A 17473-nucleotide genomic window follows, 5' to 3' on the forward strand; every position below is an offset into this window, starting at 1 on the left:
TGTAACCCCCCACCTTGTTGGTAGTGAAGCAGTGAAATGCCTGGTATGCTCAGACAGCCTTTAGTAGGGGGATCTCTGCTTATAATCTAAGACAGCAGGTGGTGCTTTGCTGCTGTGAATGTTAAACTAGTCCATCACACAACAGACCAAAGAGCCTGGGAGTGTGTGTATGTGTGTGCTCTAGTCATGTGACAGGAGCTATTAAATACTGTATAAGTCAGGGGAAAAGACAGAGTGGAGAAACACATTTATAAGGACAAAGAGAGGGAGAAAAAGCAAAGATGACTGAGTGATATTCTCTCGGCCATTCAGAAGAGTTGGAGTTTTTACAGAAAGAGAGATAAGTCTGAATTAATTTAGCTGGCTTTTATTTGGCTGGCATCGAGGTGTTATATGGTCAGGACAGTGGTGTTAAGTAATAAAAGCTCTCTCTGGTTATGGGCCTGTGGATGGATTCACAGCAAGTTTTTAATCCAATTCACAACTCCAATAAAAAGATACTTGATGTTGACAATTATAAAATTGATTTCTTAAGGGAAACAGCCCATCCTAGTTATTCAGTGAATACTTGCGCTGTAAATGTGAAAACCCCCCCACAATTGTTAGTTATTGAAGTCTTTCAAAAGGAACTGCTCTGTACAACTTTGCAATAAGCTTGTCCAAACAGACACACACTGGAAGTGAACTTTAATACACAGGACAGAAATACATCTTTAATCATTGAAGGTGTTTCAGCAGTGGAGTGCCCTCTGACAGTGTGTAACAGTTTTCAGAGGGGCAGTGGTAGTTGTTAGAGCATGTTGGACAGAGACTCTGTCTTCCTGCCACCCCAGCCTTGCTAAAGTTATGAAAGAGCTTCTAAAAGTACTCTGCTGTGCAACACAGGGAGCCTTTCCACTTCCTCAACACTTTCACAGACACTTATGTGTGTACTCTCAGCTAGATCCTTCCTGTTTATTACAGTGTTAACTTTCTTTCATTCTGGTTGTGGTATCAACTTCATCTTATAAAATACCACGTGCTACTAGTGAGGAAGATGTTTTTGTGCTCCTGTATAGGCATGCTAAGCAGATGCTTCGAATTCTTCTAAAGTCTCACTATAGGCTGATGAACACCCCACAGTTATATTACCTGATTAGAGTTTATTTATGTGCATCAAATAAAGTTAAAGCATTTCAATCCCTGACCTGTCACTGCCTGTGTGTATCAATCCAGGAATGGATCAACAATGTCCGTGGTGGCTCCTTCTCCTGCCAGGGGAACCACATCCAAGCCAGCTCCAAGCTGGTGGCGTTTAATACTGAGCAGGCCGGTAAGGTTACAAAAGCATTGTGAAATATAATGTTAGTTTATCAGCAAATAAATGTGTGCAGATCAAACTTTATCTCAGGTATTCCCTTTAAGTGTTTCTCATTCAATCAAATTATTTGTGTCAAGACAAAACATGAAGCATATTGAACTATGTTTTTATTGATATTGGTGTTTGAAGGGTATATTGATTTAGCTTCAGTGCATCATAATCACTGTGAGTGCATAAGCTGGTTAAAAAAAACTACTTGCATTGAAAGTAGCATGGATGATATTATATGTGGGTTTCTTTTGGCTGCAGGTGGAGGTATGGTGGGCCTGACTTCAGTCAAACCTGGCTCAGATGGCCAATGGACGGTTACTCAGATTTCCTGCCATTCAGGTAATTTGACTTTATTCTTTTGTCACCACATCACTTTATCACCTTGCATTTTCTTGCTCTAAGGTCCTAAGTGTAATCACATGGAGAGCCCATAAGCCTTTACTTACAAATGAAATGAAGCCAGACAGCTGTGACTTAGATCTGATTTTTGGTTTTCCCTTTCTCTTCTAGACTTGGTCACTGATATGGGCTTTTCTCCTTTTGATGAGAGTCTCCTGGCAACATGCTCTGGAGATGAAACAGTGAGTTCTTTGATGTCCTTCGTTCTGTCCATCATTGTTTTCTTGCCTTCTTTCCTCTGTCTTTGCATTGATCTTATATTATCATGTTGCACTATACGTTTTTCACACAAGTCCACTTTCCATCCTCTCATGCTTTGTTGTTCCTGGCAGCACTTTAAATATGATATGAAACTCGTTGCATGTTGTTATTCAAACCTCTTGAAGACTCCCTCATCTCAGCACATTGTCCTCAGCCACAGGTGCCCTAGCTTACTGGAATCTGCTGAGTATGAGTCTGCATCTTCAGACTCAGCCTCCTCGGTTTACCTCAGGGACCTGTGTAAACACACACAGATATAGCTGCCACACACAGACCTATGCACATGCCACAGTGGTCTGCGGTGCCCAGCATCTGCAGAGCACTTTGATTCCTCTTATCTTTTGCCAACAGAATATATTGTTTCATGGACTTGATTGTGCTGACAATGTTAAGTTCAACTGAAGCTGAGGAACAGGTAGGAGAAACATGAGTCAGGATGTTTTTTTACTGACTTGAAGTAAAGAAATTTTAATACTGTTTCATCTCATCGACACACAAGCATCTCTGGTTGCAATGCAGAATTTTAACATCAGCCACTTTGAACTGTAACACTTGTCTGAACATCCTGTTTGATGTTGGAATGAACAGAAATGTTTGAGGTGTTCAGAGTCTGTTCTGTGAAGTAGAACACTGTAAAAAAAAAAAGGAATTTCAAGAAAGTAAAAGTACCTTAATTCTGGGAATTAGTCTTCTTTCTTTCTATAAAGAAAAACAATCTGGTCAAACCAATTTTTCATCAGAAATGTAATATATTAAGCAAATATATCTAACCTTTTCTACTGTACCCCAGCTGAGAATGGACTGGTTGTAACCAGTAACGAATTAAAACAATGGCTGGATAATACCCCAACAGAGGAATGTGATTGTTTTTCTTACTGAATGAGTGAGATCACTTGTACAGCTTCTCAATTTAAGAAATATTACGTTTTTCTTAAATAACAGTATTGTTGTTCCTTGTATGAGCATAGCTTGCCGAAATTTTGGCAGTCATTTCTCAGTTGCTTTTTCTAGTTTTAAGAAATGTAGCCAAGATAAATTGGCAGATTCTTTCCTTATAAAAGAAGGTTTTGTTACATTTCAGAATGTTTGGTTTCATAAGAGTGGTGCTGTTTTTGCAGTGATGCAAGTTAAGGACATGCTGATTAGAGCCAGAGAGATGGACTTTGTATTTGTAATGAATGACAGATTATATGTGACTCCAGCTATTAATTATTTTTGTATTTCCTTCTGCATAAAGGTGAAGCTTTGGCGTCTGTCTGACCCCGAGCTGGAGCAGCCCAGTGAACCGGAGCTGACCCTACGTCCAGGTCTGGGCAGACTGGAGCTGCTGCTGTTCCACCCCACCTCCTCTGGCTTGCTGGCTGTAGGCACCACCAAATCCCCCCTCATTTGGGACACCAGCCGCCAGGACTCACCTCTAGCAGGTAGCTGCTTCCACTGGCAACATAAGCCAAGCGTGCACACGTATTTTTGATTTTGAGTTTAAATTAAAACACAAACCACAACCTAAATTTGTTTTGTAAGTCTTACATCACACACTGTCTGTTAACATTTAACATTTCAGTCTCTGTCAGTTAGTCTGAAGTTTGTGTTGCTTTTGTTTCTGTGTAACATGAATATATATTTGGAATGGAGTGAAGTGGTTGGTTTCTTTTTATCATCGGGAACTGTCTGACTGATGCTGCCTACGTTTTTCAGCCCTGTGGCTCTGTCTAAAAGCCGGAGCAGCAGAGGTAATGTTCTGGTTTTCAGTCCTGTTCCCAGTCTCCCTGGACTGGCCTCAGGATATAAGTCACTATCCTCTGGCCTCACCCCCCCACAAACACTGCGTCCCCCCTCCCATCCCATGACAGCTGGCCTGGCTGCTGCTGCTCACCGCTGATCCAGCTTTTCATGAGCTGTACCCACACTGTCTTTCATCACACTCATCTTTTTATATGAGAGAGGAACAAGATCTGAGGGCGTTAAAATTCTGTATCTGGATGAGTGGGAGTTTAGATTGTAGATTTTTTTTTTTTCTTTTACTGTTCAACTTCATGTCAGATCACTTTGTGTGTCTTAACAGCTGCACTTCTCATCTCTTTTCATGTGTTTAGTGTGATTTCGAACCAGTTTTCACAAGCTGTGCTGTGCACACTTACATTAATGTGTGTCATGCCCATAATTCCTGTTAAAGTCTTAAACAATCTGATTCATCCTGGGGCATATGCCACCCTTGTTTTTTGTGATAATGTTGTGTGTTTTCTGCTTGATCATGGCTTTATCTCTCCCTGCATTTTAATATTTCCGTTAACCTCTCAAGTGTCAAATCTATATGTTTTTGTCTCATCTTTGTACATGTCCCATCATTTTGTGGTCATTGCATTTGCAACTGTGATTTGTCACCTTTGTGGAATCATGTGTCATCTCTTTCAAACCTTCCCAACTTTATTTTTCCTCTGTGCCCCCCTGCCCTTTTTTTTTTTTTTTTTTTTTTTTTTTTACTGCGTCTGTAGCTTTTTCCTCATCTCTCCAATAATGATGATGTGTGTGTCTACAGTTCTGGAACAGCACAGTGATCAGCTGCAGAGTCTGAGCTGGAAACAGGACGGTTCCCTACTGGCCTCTTCCTGCAAGGTGAGGACGCTTCACACTGCACCTTACAGATGGAGGAAAGGAAAAACTAACATAAAATGCCTCAATAAAGTTGAAGAACACCACCATAGCAGTGATTCTACAAATCTGTAAAGTCTACTGAAGGGATAAACATCAATCTTCCAAGTAATATTTGTTTGGTTTGAGGTCTATTAAGGCCATAACTTATGATTCACATCATTTTCATACTTGACAAACCATTCGTTGAGTTCTACAGGTCATTCATCCATCCAGGACATTTTATTTGGGTCACCAAATAAATCAAAAAAATAATAAAATTCAACAAATACTAAAGGATTGTATTATTTTGATAATTGTATTTATAACATTGAACCAAGTATTAATAGCTACTGTATATTGTGTTTGTCTTATATATCTTTATTTTCATTTATACTGTATTAAACGTGTATGTTTTCAGTAAAATGTATAAACAATTATATCTCTTTGAAATGGCTGGTTTACCCAATCAAGAGAATAATATGAGATGATGCAGTATAGATGGTCAGGAATTAAGTTATGCACACATTAAGTCTTCAGACCAGGTTCAGGGAAGGACTAATGTGAATTGGGTTTCAGTGCTTTGTCATATTTTAGAGTTTGGGAACCACGACCATAGATGCCTGCATTGTCATCCTGGAACAGCCCAGTCCTATCAGGATTTTCCTTTGTATGATTTCAGTTTTTTCATTGAATTTGTCACTCATGACCTGCACAACTTCATGTTTCAGCGCTTGGTTATTCCTTTTGTGATAGATTTACTTCCTGTAGTTGCATTTAGTGACCACTAGATGAAGCCACTGGCTCACACTCAACACACCATGTTGTTGCTGAACTTTTTATTTGTTTATATGGGGATTATATCATTAAAGTTTTCAACAGGGGTGATGATCATAAAAAGGGTGGAGATCAAATCACACTTTGGATAAGGAATAAGTGAGCAAGAAAGGGAAAAATACTGAAAGCTTATTGACGTAAAAGGTATAATTGGCAGTTTGTTTTAACACAGTGATAATGATGGTAACAAAAAATCTTGGCCATGGTTAATAGAGTTCCTGTAGAGTTTTTCCTCAACAAACTGGAACACCATAACAATTACAGGTCTCATAAGAGCAAAAGCCTGTGTGTGAAAGGCGTATCAGTCAGGGTTTTTGTTTTGTCTTGACATCATCTGACCTCTGACCTTGTGTTCCAGCTACACATACATGTACGCCTTTCTAATTCTCCACTTCTTTTCTTTTTTTTTGGTTGGAAGTAGTGTCTAATCTGGAGCAGGAGACTGTTACAGCTTTGACATGTACAGTAATTGGGCAGCATTCAAGCAACTCCTGGGGAAAAAGGATTTAATTGCCCAAGAGAGAGAAAGTTTCTCTGAGTTTATGTGCATCCATATGGCTCCTTCTCCTCTGGTGTCATCAGGAAATAATCAGAGCTTGAACGCCTTTCCATTAGGTTGTTAATATTTTGTGTAGGAGGAGGAAGGAAGGAGCTGCTATGGGTTTATGAGTAGAGTGCAGAGAACGAAGGGATTTACGAGGTGAGGTGGAATTATTTTATGAAAAAATGTAGTTTATTGGAATTGCAAGGGTGGCATTTTATCAGTGAAGGTTAACATTTCTATACATAGATTGCTCACCATAGTAAACCTTTCTGCACTTGCATCCTTTTTCACTCTACACACAATGATTGATGGGAAAATTAGGCAAATGCCCAGTTGTATAATTTAGGCGATGGTTGATGAGCCTACTTGGGCTCAAGGCTGGACAAACTTTGACACTGAAACTAGCACATGCGAGTACTTAATAGCTATGACTGTCAGTCGATTCCCCGTTGTTTGTCTTTGCTCTGACAAGTAACAAATTACTTTACCCATCACAGACTGTGTCCAAATGATGGCATTTACCTTGACAGGATAATCATCTTCACCAGAGCTACCACCCCTACCTTCAGCCTCTGTGTAGCCTGAAAGAACAAGGCACCTGAGCGACAGAGGGGGGAAATGTGAGCCAACATCAGAGCTGGGGGGGCCTCTAAGACTTTTTCTCTGTTGGGCTCTGGTGTCATTTAACCCAAAAGACCCCATTCAATCTCTCCAATCCAGCTTATTAAAGCAAATAGGGCCTGCCAACATGTGGGTTCAATCCTGCAGCCCCCCCCCTTTAGGGTAAACATTGGGGCACAGGGCTGGGTCGGTGGAAGATGAAGGGGAGACCACCACCCCATAGAGCAGGAATCATGACAGGCCTCATTTGGACTTAGAGAGATGTATATTTATGACACACTCAGAGGGAGAAAGGCGCCATTCAGTTTAGGGAAGGGAAATCCACAGGTAGTGTGTACAAAGAGGGCGAAAAGAGCGTTCATCCCAATAATGGACGGGTGGTTTAGGAATGTGTTGTTGTAGGATTTATGGCCCACAATCCACCTTGAATTTTAAGTGACAGTATATTTGAATTCTTTAGCAGACTCCTCATGGTGAAAAACAAAAAAGACGACAATAGATGAAGGCTGATGCTTTTTTTAAACTGCCAATCACAGACTTTGACACTGGTAACCGTGGGAGACTGGGAACGGGAGGCTGGCAGTGCAGTGTGTTTGGAGAGTTCAGAGAGATTCCCAGCGTCTGTGTGTGTTTGCATACATGTGAAAACTGTGCAGCAGACTAACAGTGAAAACTCATTAACAGCAGCTTGTGAATGAGGCTCCGTCACTTTGATTAAACAGCTGCTGTCTCAGCACACACACACACAAATGCACACACAGCTATCTGGGCTGTTCCTCTCACATTTATGACACAAGGAGGCTCTGCGAGTGTTTGTGCTTATATGTGTTATTGTCACAGGCTTAGAAGACTGTGTGTCTGTTTTTGTACAGTGGACACATCTGCAAGTGAGCGACCCCTCATCTGTGTGTTTGCACAGCCAGATAGTTTCCTCTCAATGGGTGATGACAGAGAAGGATCTATGGGCATATATTTGCCAATTGTGTATATTTAGATGTGGGTGTGTTTGTTTGTCTCACACTACAAAACACACTAACTGTTAAAAACTACACTGCTTCAATGATTGGATGCATAGATCAAAAAGTATTTGTCAGGTACACTATTAGGGTTTCTGTGGGTCATTATAAAGCATTAAAAGTCATTAAATAGATTTTGTGAAAATTAAGGCCTTAAATGGCATTAAAAAGCATTGAATTTGTTGTCCAGAGGCACTAGAAAAATTAAATACATTTGATGGGGAAAAAAAGCATTGTTATTCATGATTTATTTTGATTATATAAACATTTAATAATTTTGATCGGAAGTATAGTGTGATGATTGACCCTTTAGTCGGCTATTGTTTATGGCCAATGCACGAAGTCACAACATCACATGCTTGGAAATGCTGTGAGCGTGCTGATGCCGTGGCGAAAGAGTGGAGGGAATAATAGCAAATGTCAGAAAAATGAGAAAATGCAAGTTTCAGCAGAAGTGATTGGAGGAGGAACTATTCAGAACCTGGTTAAAGCCTGTCGATAGTAAACCATATGTATATATGAAACTATATATAAAATTTCATCTGCAGTTGGACATGGGCATTAAATTTGTTTAAAGTGGCATTAAAAAGGACATTAAAAAGCATTAAATTAGATTTGCTGATACCTGCAGGAACCCTGATTATGGAGATTATTGTAGATAGAGATATTATATTATTGGCAGCCATATTTAACCCATAAAGACCCAGTGTTGCTTTTGTCAGTTCCCAAAAGAAGTTTTCTTTCTATTTAACCTTTCTTAAGTGATTTGTAACCATACTATTACATACTATTATTCTCTGTAGTTTGCATTTTTCACTGTAAATCATGTGTTTTCCTATGTTTAATTTCCTGTATTTTATTTACATATTCATGAAAACTCAGAGTAAATTCAATGTTATTATATCAAAGCAGAGAAAACAGAAGAAAAAGTGACTTTTTCATCAAATTTATCAATAACTGAATCCAAAAACAAGTGTCTCCATACACTGTCATTGATCCAACTCCACGGGTTTTACTGGTCAATCAGTGTTGTAGAAGATGACGGTGTTTCCATGGTAACTACGGAGCCTCTAAATGTCCATATGGGTCATATCTGATGACCATGAAAAAATGACAAACTATATTTTACACCAATTATTTACATGCACTGATAGGATTAATGGATCAACAGGTATTAAACAGTTTAGATCAGTAGATGCTGTTGGTCGCCAGTGGTTGTTTGGGTCTTTATGGGTTAAACATATCCAGATTTATACTTTCTTCTTAGGGAAAATGTACTTTTATTCTTGGAACTTCTGCTTGTAAAAAACTTTGACTGGGCAATGAGCACTTTCAGCCTCTCCCACATTAGGAAAATAGTTAATGTATAAGTATACATAGTGGAAAATGCTTTTTAAACATTGCCTGCAAATATATACTAGGTTGTGGTCAAAATGGGTTTCTAATGGGCAGTAGTCCATGGTTCACTCAGTAATTTAGAAAGTTTCTGGTCTGTCTCCCAATGCATTAATGTTCGTCTTTGTTGTCTTTTCCATACATCTCTCCTTACAGAATACAAATTAGTGACAATTGTATAAAATAATAGGAAGAATTGAGACTTCTAATGCTGTCTGTAACTGCAAAGCTCTGACTTAATGGCAGGTAAAATGTTCTCAGTTTTCCACTAAATAAAGAATATTTAAAACGTTTAAAACATCAGTCAGAATTTACCAGGTTCTATATGTGTGTATGTTTTTCTGGTGCTGCTGTTTGAGCCATTGGCTTAGACCCAGGTCAGAGAGACCTGAAATCATTGCCTTGGGCCGTTATATTTGTGGGTGGGCTACACACTCTCTGTGAAGCAGAGAGAACCGGCATATTAGTGGGAAAAAAAAAGTAAAACAAACCAAAAGAAATAACTCCCCCACTGATGGTTGAAGGTTGCAGATTTTTGATTCAGGACAGCAAAGAAAAGCTGGTACTCAAGCAGATCATTTGCTTCATCCGGCTGTGACATCTGTATTTAGGTTGTGTGTGACTGTATTTGCAGGCTGCTCTTGTATTTGTGCGTGTGCTTGACTGTGTCATCGGGAGCCTCCTGATTCCCTTTGACATGTATATGTTTGCGAAATGTGTGCGTGTTTTGGTCTGAGTCCTTATAGTTATTACCTGCTATCAGGCTGTGTGTCAGGCAGCTGCTGTGATCACAGTCACACAGCGGTATTGAGTGACACGGCTGCAGACACGCATGTCCCGGTCACAGCCTGATCCCATTAGGTCCCATTTCCTCTCAATCACACAGGAACCTCTCTGATTGGCCTCTCTGATTGATGCCGAATGCGTGTTTTGGCTGGCTGGGGTCAAGCCACATAAGGCCGTGGAGAGGTCACTGGATTACATTTGTTAGGGATGAGTCAGTCAGATCACACTGTGTGAGAGCTTAGAGGAACTTCTGTTGGTTTTTATCTGAATTAAATTAAGGCTGAGGGGATATTTTACGGATTCTTTCTGAAGTAAAAAAAATTGCGTCAGTGCGCACATTAACATCTGTGTATTTCTTTTCGTGAAGCATCTTACAGCTGGCTGCACAGTCTCTAATCTCTCACCCTTTGTCTTTGTGAGAATTTTACAACTTGACCTCACTAAAGCATCTCTTGAATGTCACATCCTTTCGTAACATGAATGATTTCCAGAAATTCGCAACCTCGCAATGACGTTTCTCTTACCTTTGTTCTTTTTAGGATAAAATGCTGCGAGTGTTTGACCCCAGAGCCCAGCTGACACCTGTTCAGGTAAGACCCCTATAATAAAGCCCTGTCCACACTGTCAACACCTGGGAAAACAAAGCAAACCCATGCAGCTATTGAGAAACCATTTATTTAGTGCAGACTACACACTATGTGGAAAAAAAACCCCAAAAATGAAAGATGAGGGGAGAAATAGTTCTACCTGCTGCCACTTCATTGCCTATTTTTTCACCCTACGTACAGTGATAAACATGTTGACGTTAACCCAGAGAGTTTACCACTGGGCACTCTGAGTGATTCATCTACTATTGATTTATGGATGTGCTGCATTTCTGCTCTTCTCTTCCCACGGGTACCCATCCCACACTAAACTACTGTGACCATGAACTTCTCCTCTCACACCACTTCTTATTGAAAATCTCTCACCAATGGCAACCGGCAATGGAGTGAGAGCGTTTATGTGTTGATAGGAGAAGAGAAGATGAAGATGAAGGGGTCAGCAGAGGGTGTTTTCCAGAGGCTGGTCACTTTAGTGCAAATATTCTCAGACTTCTCAGTGGTGGACCTCCCAGGGTGTTTTAATTACTGTGATGTTCTGTCTGCTTTAGGCCATAGGCTTCCTCATTTGTAAATATGTGGAATCCTGTGAAAACACCACATGCCGCTGTAGCTTAAATATTAGACCACAGGAATACCTGGAGGGCACATTACTCTGTATGGAAGTGTGGAGGGTGACTGGATTTGTATGTCTTATGTGTCTGCAAGCACTTATGTATCAGTGCACATTTTAACTTTCACAATGATATTCTGCATGTTAAGGGTTGACCATTTTGTTTTTGTTGGTTTTTTTGACTTTGTAACTGTGGCTACTAATCAAAGAGACTGATACCGGGAATTTGACTTATTCGACCATAACTTTGATGTTTACTGCACATGTGTAATAGTTCCAAATATCACAGCAACTTCACCACTTTGTTGAAATGCCTTTAGAGTTACTAGCACATTAAATTGTAAGTGTAATTTAAGTTTTAATATTGAACTGACGGTATTATAAATAATAGGAATCCTATTTAATTGCTATTAATAAGTATGTTAATTTCAGTGTTCATAAGATAGTACTCCTATGTAACCAGTTAGATAGTGCTGTAGTTGGAAATCAGTCAAGACCAGAGTGAAAACAGGGAGATTTGGCATTAGGGCCAGAAACGTTTATGGATTTATTTTATCAGATGTTGAAGAAAAAGAACCATTAGGTTCCGATGCATTCACAATCCATGCATTATATTCTGGAAATGCAGTTCTCTCATTTATCTGCAGTTATGGCCAAAAGTGTGTTGTGTGAGTTCACAACAACCTTGACATTTGGGCACCAAAATATTTGCAGTTCATTTTTCAAGTAAACTCAATGTATGCACCAATATTGAAGAAATTCCCACAAGGTGTTTCAGATATTGTATTCACAAGAAGACAGTTATAAAGTCAAAGCGAGATTAAGTTTTGGAATTTAGACACCAATATTGTTGTGCTTTATCCTCGAAATTGAAGAGTTTCCTTAAGGTGTGGATGAGATATTATGGTCAATTGGTTTCAATTTTAGAATGGACCGAGGTAAGGTCTCTGTGATTTTGACCTTTAGCCGCCAACATCATTTCAGTTCAGCTTTGCTCCCAAGAGAGTGTTTGGGACAAATTTTGCAACATGTCCAACCGTTCCTGAGATATCATATTTTAAAGATGATGAGTAATGACCAACCGATGGATAGACTTGTTATTTTAGAGATGTGCTGTGGACGCATCTAAAAATAGTCATGCTGATAGTCATAAAAACTGCATTGTCTTTTCTAGTAAACGGCCAGGCCCTATTGTGTATTCACTGACAAATCTAATATTTTTTTGCAGTTCTGTAGACATGACACCTATTACCCATCTGTTCTGTTGTTCTTTTGTACATTTCTTTTCTTTTCTTTTTTTTGGACTTTTTTTGTCTTTATATGAATTGAGAGTGTAAGCACACATGGTGGCATATACTGTGTAGACCATAAAAGCCCTTGAGACAAATTGGTGTTTTTGAGTTATATAAATAGAATTGACTTGACACCTTGATGAAAGGGGTAGTGTTTCAGAGGTACAGTATGCGGCGTCACTGACAGGTAGGGAGCCTGCAGATAAAACAGTGTTTGTGTATTATTTCCTTTGTGCCACATGTAGAACTGTGCCTTTACAATACACAGTGTGAGTTCATTGAATGTGTGTCTGTGTTTACTTAAGTAACGTGAGCCGAGTCGGCTGGCTCCACTCCAGTGTTTGAAGCTGGATGTTTACATCAGGTGTCGAGGCCTTTACCACACTGCTTTTCACCAGCTCCGTTGAGTTTTCCTCTTTAGAGGGAGCTCTCTTAAGTAAAATACAGACATTAAATGCAGCTTTTCAGCACTGCCCCAGATATCAGAATAAATGCTATTCCAGGTCCTTGGCCTGTTAGCATCGTCTGACTTACAAATGACTCAAAGTAATTTAAAGATAATTTCCCTAAAGTTGCATGTAAATCAGTTTTTGCAGCTAGAGGGGCTCATTAGTTTAGATTGAATCAGTAAAGTGTAGTCTGTCTGTCTGAAACAGCATCTCCAATAAGACCCCAGTGGTTACTGGTGGTGGAGATGTGCTGTTGGGACATTCCAGCAACCTCTTTGGTATTTTTAACTGCATTAGATAGATGTTAGTGGTGAGCAACATCCATATACTGCAGAAAAAGAGAAAAAAAAACATCATAGCAAAGACAAGCTTTTGCTATGTGCTTCCAACCAAGGGACAGTTCAGTCAAGTCACCCAGCCTTTCCGCCTCAGTGTTTGTTCTCCCCCTTCTTTTTTCTTCCCTACTCTCTCATTAATCCCCCTAAAAATCTGGACTGGAGAGTCCTGAGTCAGCATGTTGCTCGCCTCTGCACTCTGCACATGGCTTCACCACCTCAAACCAAGGAGGAGCAAGCACCCAGATCAAAGTTATTAGAGGGTTACTCTCCCCTTGGTTTGGAGTTGTCTCTCTTTCTTCTTCTATCTATCCCAAACTCACAAGGACCTGCTTTAAGAGGCGTCAGCTTCATTTTGGAGTCCTCTGAGAGCCAAGTGGGCAGAGCCTCACCATGACAGCTTTCAGATGTGCGACTCTCTCTTTCTCTGGAGAATAGATGAACCACTGTTGCCACTCCTATTAACACTACATCTGCCGAAGGAGGTTTTAAAGGGCGTGGATGATGATTCCTAAACACAACATGATGAGGCCAGTAATTTAGACTACAACAGTGTGGATCTCTATTTACTGCATAGGCTCGCAAGTTATTTTCAACATAATACACTCAAAATAGCATTTCTCTCCGTATCAGAGGTTTTCCAAGACATTCCACATAATGGTTTGTTTGTGCCTGATGTGCTGGAAAACTGAAGTACTGCCACTTTATCCAGTTTGTGTTTTGTGCTGCTTTAGATGTGCTGTGAAGGCGAGGAAAGGCCAGCGCAGCCGCAAAGTAAACGAAAAGAGGCAGCGAAGTGTCCTAACTATTTGACTTCGCAACCTCACTGGGAGGTCTGTTTGGTTTCTTATATGAGTGCCAGTCAGTTGTCCTCATCAAGAGAAGCCACAAGTCTTCACTTAAATGGTTTCTGGGAAAAGTTATCTCCCAAAAGCTGGAGAGCATTAAAGTGAAGCACAAGTCTTTCTTTTTGTCTTTCTGGGCATCTAAACCAACAGGATTAAGTCAGACATGCAGCACTGATACACCTGTGCTTTAGTATACAGTCTGTGTAGTTATTAACATCAAATGCTTGAATTAATTCCTGGAGTCATTCCTGATTTCAAAGGTTCATTCATGTGCATTTAAGTCAGCATTTCATTTCATTTACTTTGTCCTATATTCCATCATGAGCCATAAGTTGTTTGAGGAATATTGCAACCCATTTAACCCCTAAAGACTTGGATCTGTTTTTGTAGTGACTTCCAAATGAATTTTCCTCTACATTTATTTAATTTCTTGAGTGATTTATAAGTATTATTATTATTATATAATTCTCTGCATTGTGTGTGTGTGTGTGTGTGTGTGTGTGTGTGTGTGTGTGTGTGTGTGTGTGTGTGAAAATTGGGTATTTTCCAGTTAAATTTACTGACCAGGTACAGTAAAAGCTCACTGTAAATTCAGAGGTTTTATAAAAACCAGAGAAAACTGAGGAAACTTTTTCAACCGAACATAAAAATAAATTTCAACAACCAGCATCATTTGTCAAACTACATGGATTGAATCAATGTTACAGAAGATGATACTGTTTCCATGTTCACTTCGGAGCCTCTGAACGTCCATATGGGTCACATCTGATAACCATGAAAAGCTGACAAACTGCATTTTACCTGAATTATTTACATGTATTGTCAGGATTAATGGTTCAGAAGTTATTAAACATTTTATATCAGTAGATCCTTTGGGCATGGGTCCCTTTTTTAAGTATTTGAGGATTAAAATCTAAAACCCACTAATGTTATATGTTTGATTGAGTTGTGTACTTAAAAGTCAAACATTATTCTATTAGGTTAACAAGATGTCACACCAAGCCAACATTTCTGTCAACTTCATTTCAGAATAAAATGATGTAATGTGAAAAATATTTTACCTTGTCTGTAAACATGATGTAGACCAGAGATGTTGAGCAATAGTGGTCAAAACAATAACTCCCATGATCCCACACTACTTGACAAACTACTTAGAAATATCACATAATCATATTGTCTTTTTTACAATATGGTTTCATTGAGGTGGTTTTAATTGAAGTGGTTATAACTGAGACTACCACAATGGCTGTCTGGTTATTCAGAAGTGACACATCAGAGATTGTACTATTACTGTTGGGTTGTAAAATGGGGGTTAGCTTTCTGCTGTGAAATATGTTGTTTTAGAGCAAAAGGATTATTAGTATTCATCTTTGCAGGAGTAGATTTTCTCTCCGGACCAGATGTTACCTGAGAGATATGTTTTACGTAAGATCCAGCGTCTGAGCAGTGACACAGCCTGTATGCGTCCACTGGTGTCCTGGTTCTACCCATGGCAGTGTAGTGTGCTGAGGCTGGCTCATCCCTGTGGCCAGCGCTGAACTGGCTTTTCCGCTAGCCAGGTGGGGTAAATTTAGGCCCTAATTACAGCCCTGCTTTTTCTGTATTTATGGGAAATAAGGCTGCACAGGATAATTAAGGTCTTGGACATGAGCAGCAGAATATACTGCATCTGTAATCAGAGTGATGTGTGTATGTATGTGTGGGAGCATATCTATGTACTTCACAAAGAGAGAGTGTGTTTCCAGACATGTGGCATCCTTTCGCTCCTTATCCCACCACTGAAGCGGAGTTGCAATTTCAGATTTGAGTTTACTTTTGTGTTTTGCTTTTATTCTTTTTTCTCTTTTTTTTTCTCAATCTGCCTGCTAAAATTAAGTATCCTCTGTCACACTATCTCATATTCTGCAGTTGTGAGTGTTGCTGTGGCAATGGTTGACTTATTATCATCTCATATTAAAGGAGGGATATTTTGCTTTTTTAAATGGAATTATGCACTTTAAAACATTTCCCTATGGTCTACATAAACTGTAAATGCTATGTTTGGGTCTCAGTTCTTCATTAATTCAACTCCACAGGCCCATCTTCAACTCTATTTTTGAGTAATGATATGAGAAAGGTCGTTTTGAGCACTGGCCCTTTAAATGTAAATGAACCCACCCTCTCCAGGTTGGTGACTATGCTTCTCTGTCCCATTCAGCCAAAAGTGTTCACTAATACAACCAACAACTGAACATTTTAGGTAATCGGCTCGAAATTTGGACATATTTTCAGTATGGACTACAACCGTTGCTGCTGATAAACAAGTATGGCGTTCTCGGAGAAATGTTTGTCGGAATATGTCCTTATATATGCAAATGTCATGACGTAACTAGTTATAAAACATAACAAATAAAGAAGGAATTGAAATGTGGTGTAGAAGTCCACTTGATTTTTGTCAAAATGAATATAAAGATAGCTTTGCCGCACCTGGAGGGTTCAAATTCAAACGTTATGAACTATTAGGGTCCAAATACACAAATAAGTGTACCAGAGTCTAATAAAAGTGGGTTTAGCAAAATATGACCCCTTTAATATCAAACAACTCAAATAGATTTAAAACAGTGGAAAACTTTTAATAATATCAGATGTTTTTTTGTTTTTTATTTTTATTTTAGAAATAAATTACATGCAGTGTAAAGATGGCAAAGCGGGGACCCATCAAGCACTTATTATTGAAAAATTAAAGCTGTGTGTCTTACTCTCTTTTAGTTATTTTGGATTCTGCCCTCTTTGCCATATTATCCCTATACTGGCCTCTTGTTTTCAGATGGGTTTCTTTCACATCTCTATGCAGTGAGGCCTCCACCCTGCTTTCCTGTATGGTGCTACATGATTCCTCAAACCCAGCACACAAGGAAAACAGTCACATTTACTGACCTGATCCCGATGGGACGAGGTGATTTGTGGATGCAGGACACGTGCCTCAGTGGGCATTTGTGTCTCCTGTCTCACTGTATCGTTTGATCTATTCCCAATGTCTGTGTATTTGCTGAGTGTGTCATTTTCTGTGCGAGCGTGTGTCTGTGTGTATACCATGTGTGCTTCAAATTACAGTGCTGAAAATACCCCTCATAGTTTTGGGCCAGTGCTGGCCGTAGAGCTGTCGATCTGTGGTCACTGGAAGAGGAGGGAGACAGGAAAAGGGAATAGTTTGCTGGACGTGGGGGCCAGATTCCTCTTTTTCAGCTCAAGCTTCTGCTGCTTTGGGTGAAATTAGAGAGGACCACGGGCTGGAATGGGTTTGGACTTGAGGAGGGAACGCTGGGCAGGGCCAAGGAAAAGCACAGCGGTTTCACTGCTAAAGGTGGCTGAGAGCAGCCGCTCATACCATCTTTATATTCTGCCATAAATTACAGACTGAACTCCGTAGATCCCTGTATGTGTGTGTCCACACTTGGGGTTTGTCATTGCAGGCATAATAAACTACACTGGCCCTTTTGTATTATCTATGCTT

The 17473-nt window shown here is 39.7% G+C and overlaps 1 protein-coding gene across 1 annotated transcript in view; it reads left to right on the top strand.

Moving 5' to 3' along the window:
- coro7 (coronin 7) overlaps positions 1-17473 on the top strand; it is a 120454-nt gene that overhangs the window by 750 nt on the left and 102231 nt on the right. The window contains exons 2-7 of the mRNA XM_030142140.1: positions 1216-1312; positions 1610-1690; positions 1862-1932; positions 3249-3435; positions 4551-4627; positions 10381-10431. Coding sequence (XP_029998000.1) covers positions 1216-1312; positions 1610-1690; positions 1862-1932; positions 3249-3435; positions 4551-4627; positions 10381-10431 — 564 coding nt within the window. The remainder of the gene's footprint in view (positions 1-1215; positions 1313-1609; positions 1691-1861; positions 1933-3248; positions 3436-4550; positions 4628-10380; positions 10432-17473) is intronic.

Source organism: Sphaeramia orbicularis, chromosome 8, assembly GCF_902148855.1.
Source record: "Sphaeramia orbicularis chromosome 8, fSphaOr1.1, whole genome shotgun sequence".
NCBI lineage: Eukaryota > Metazoa > Chordata > Actinopteri > Kurtiformes > Apogonidae > Sphaeramia > Sphaeramia orbicularis.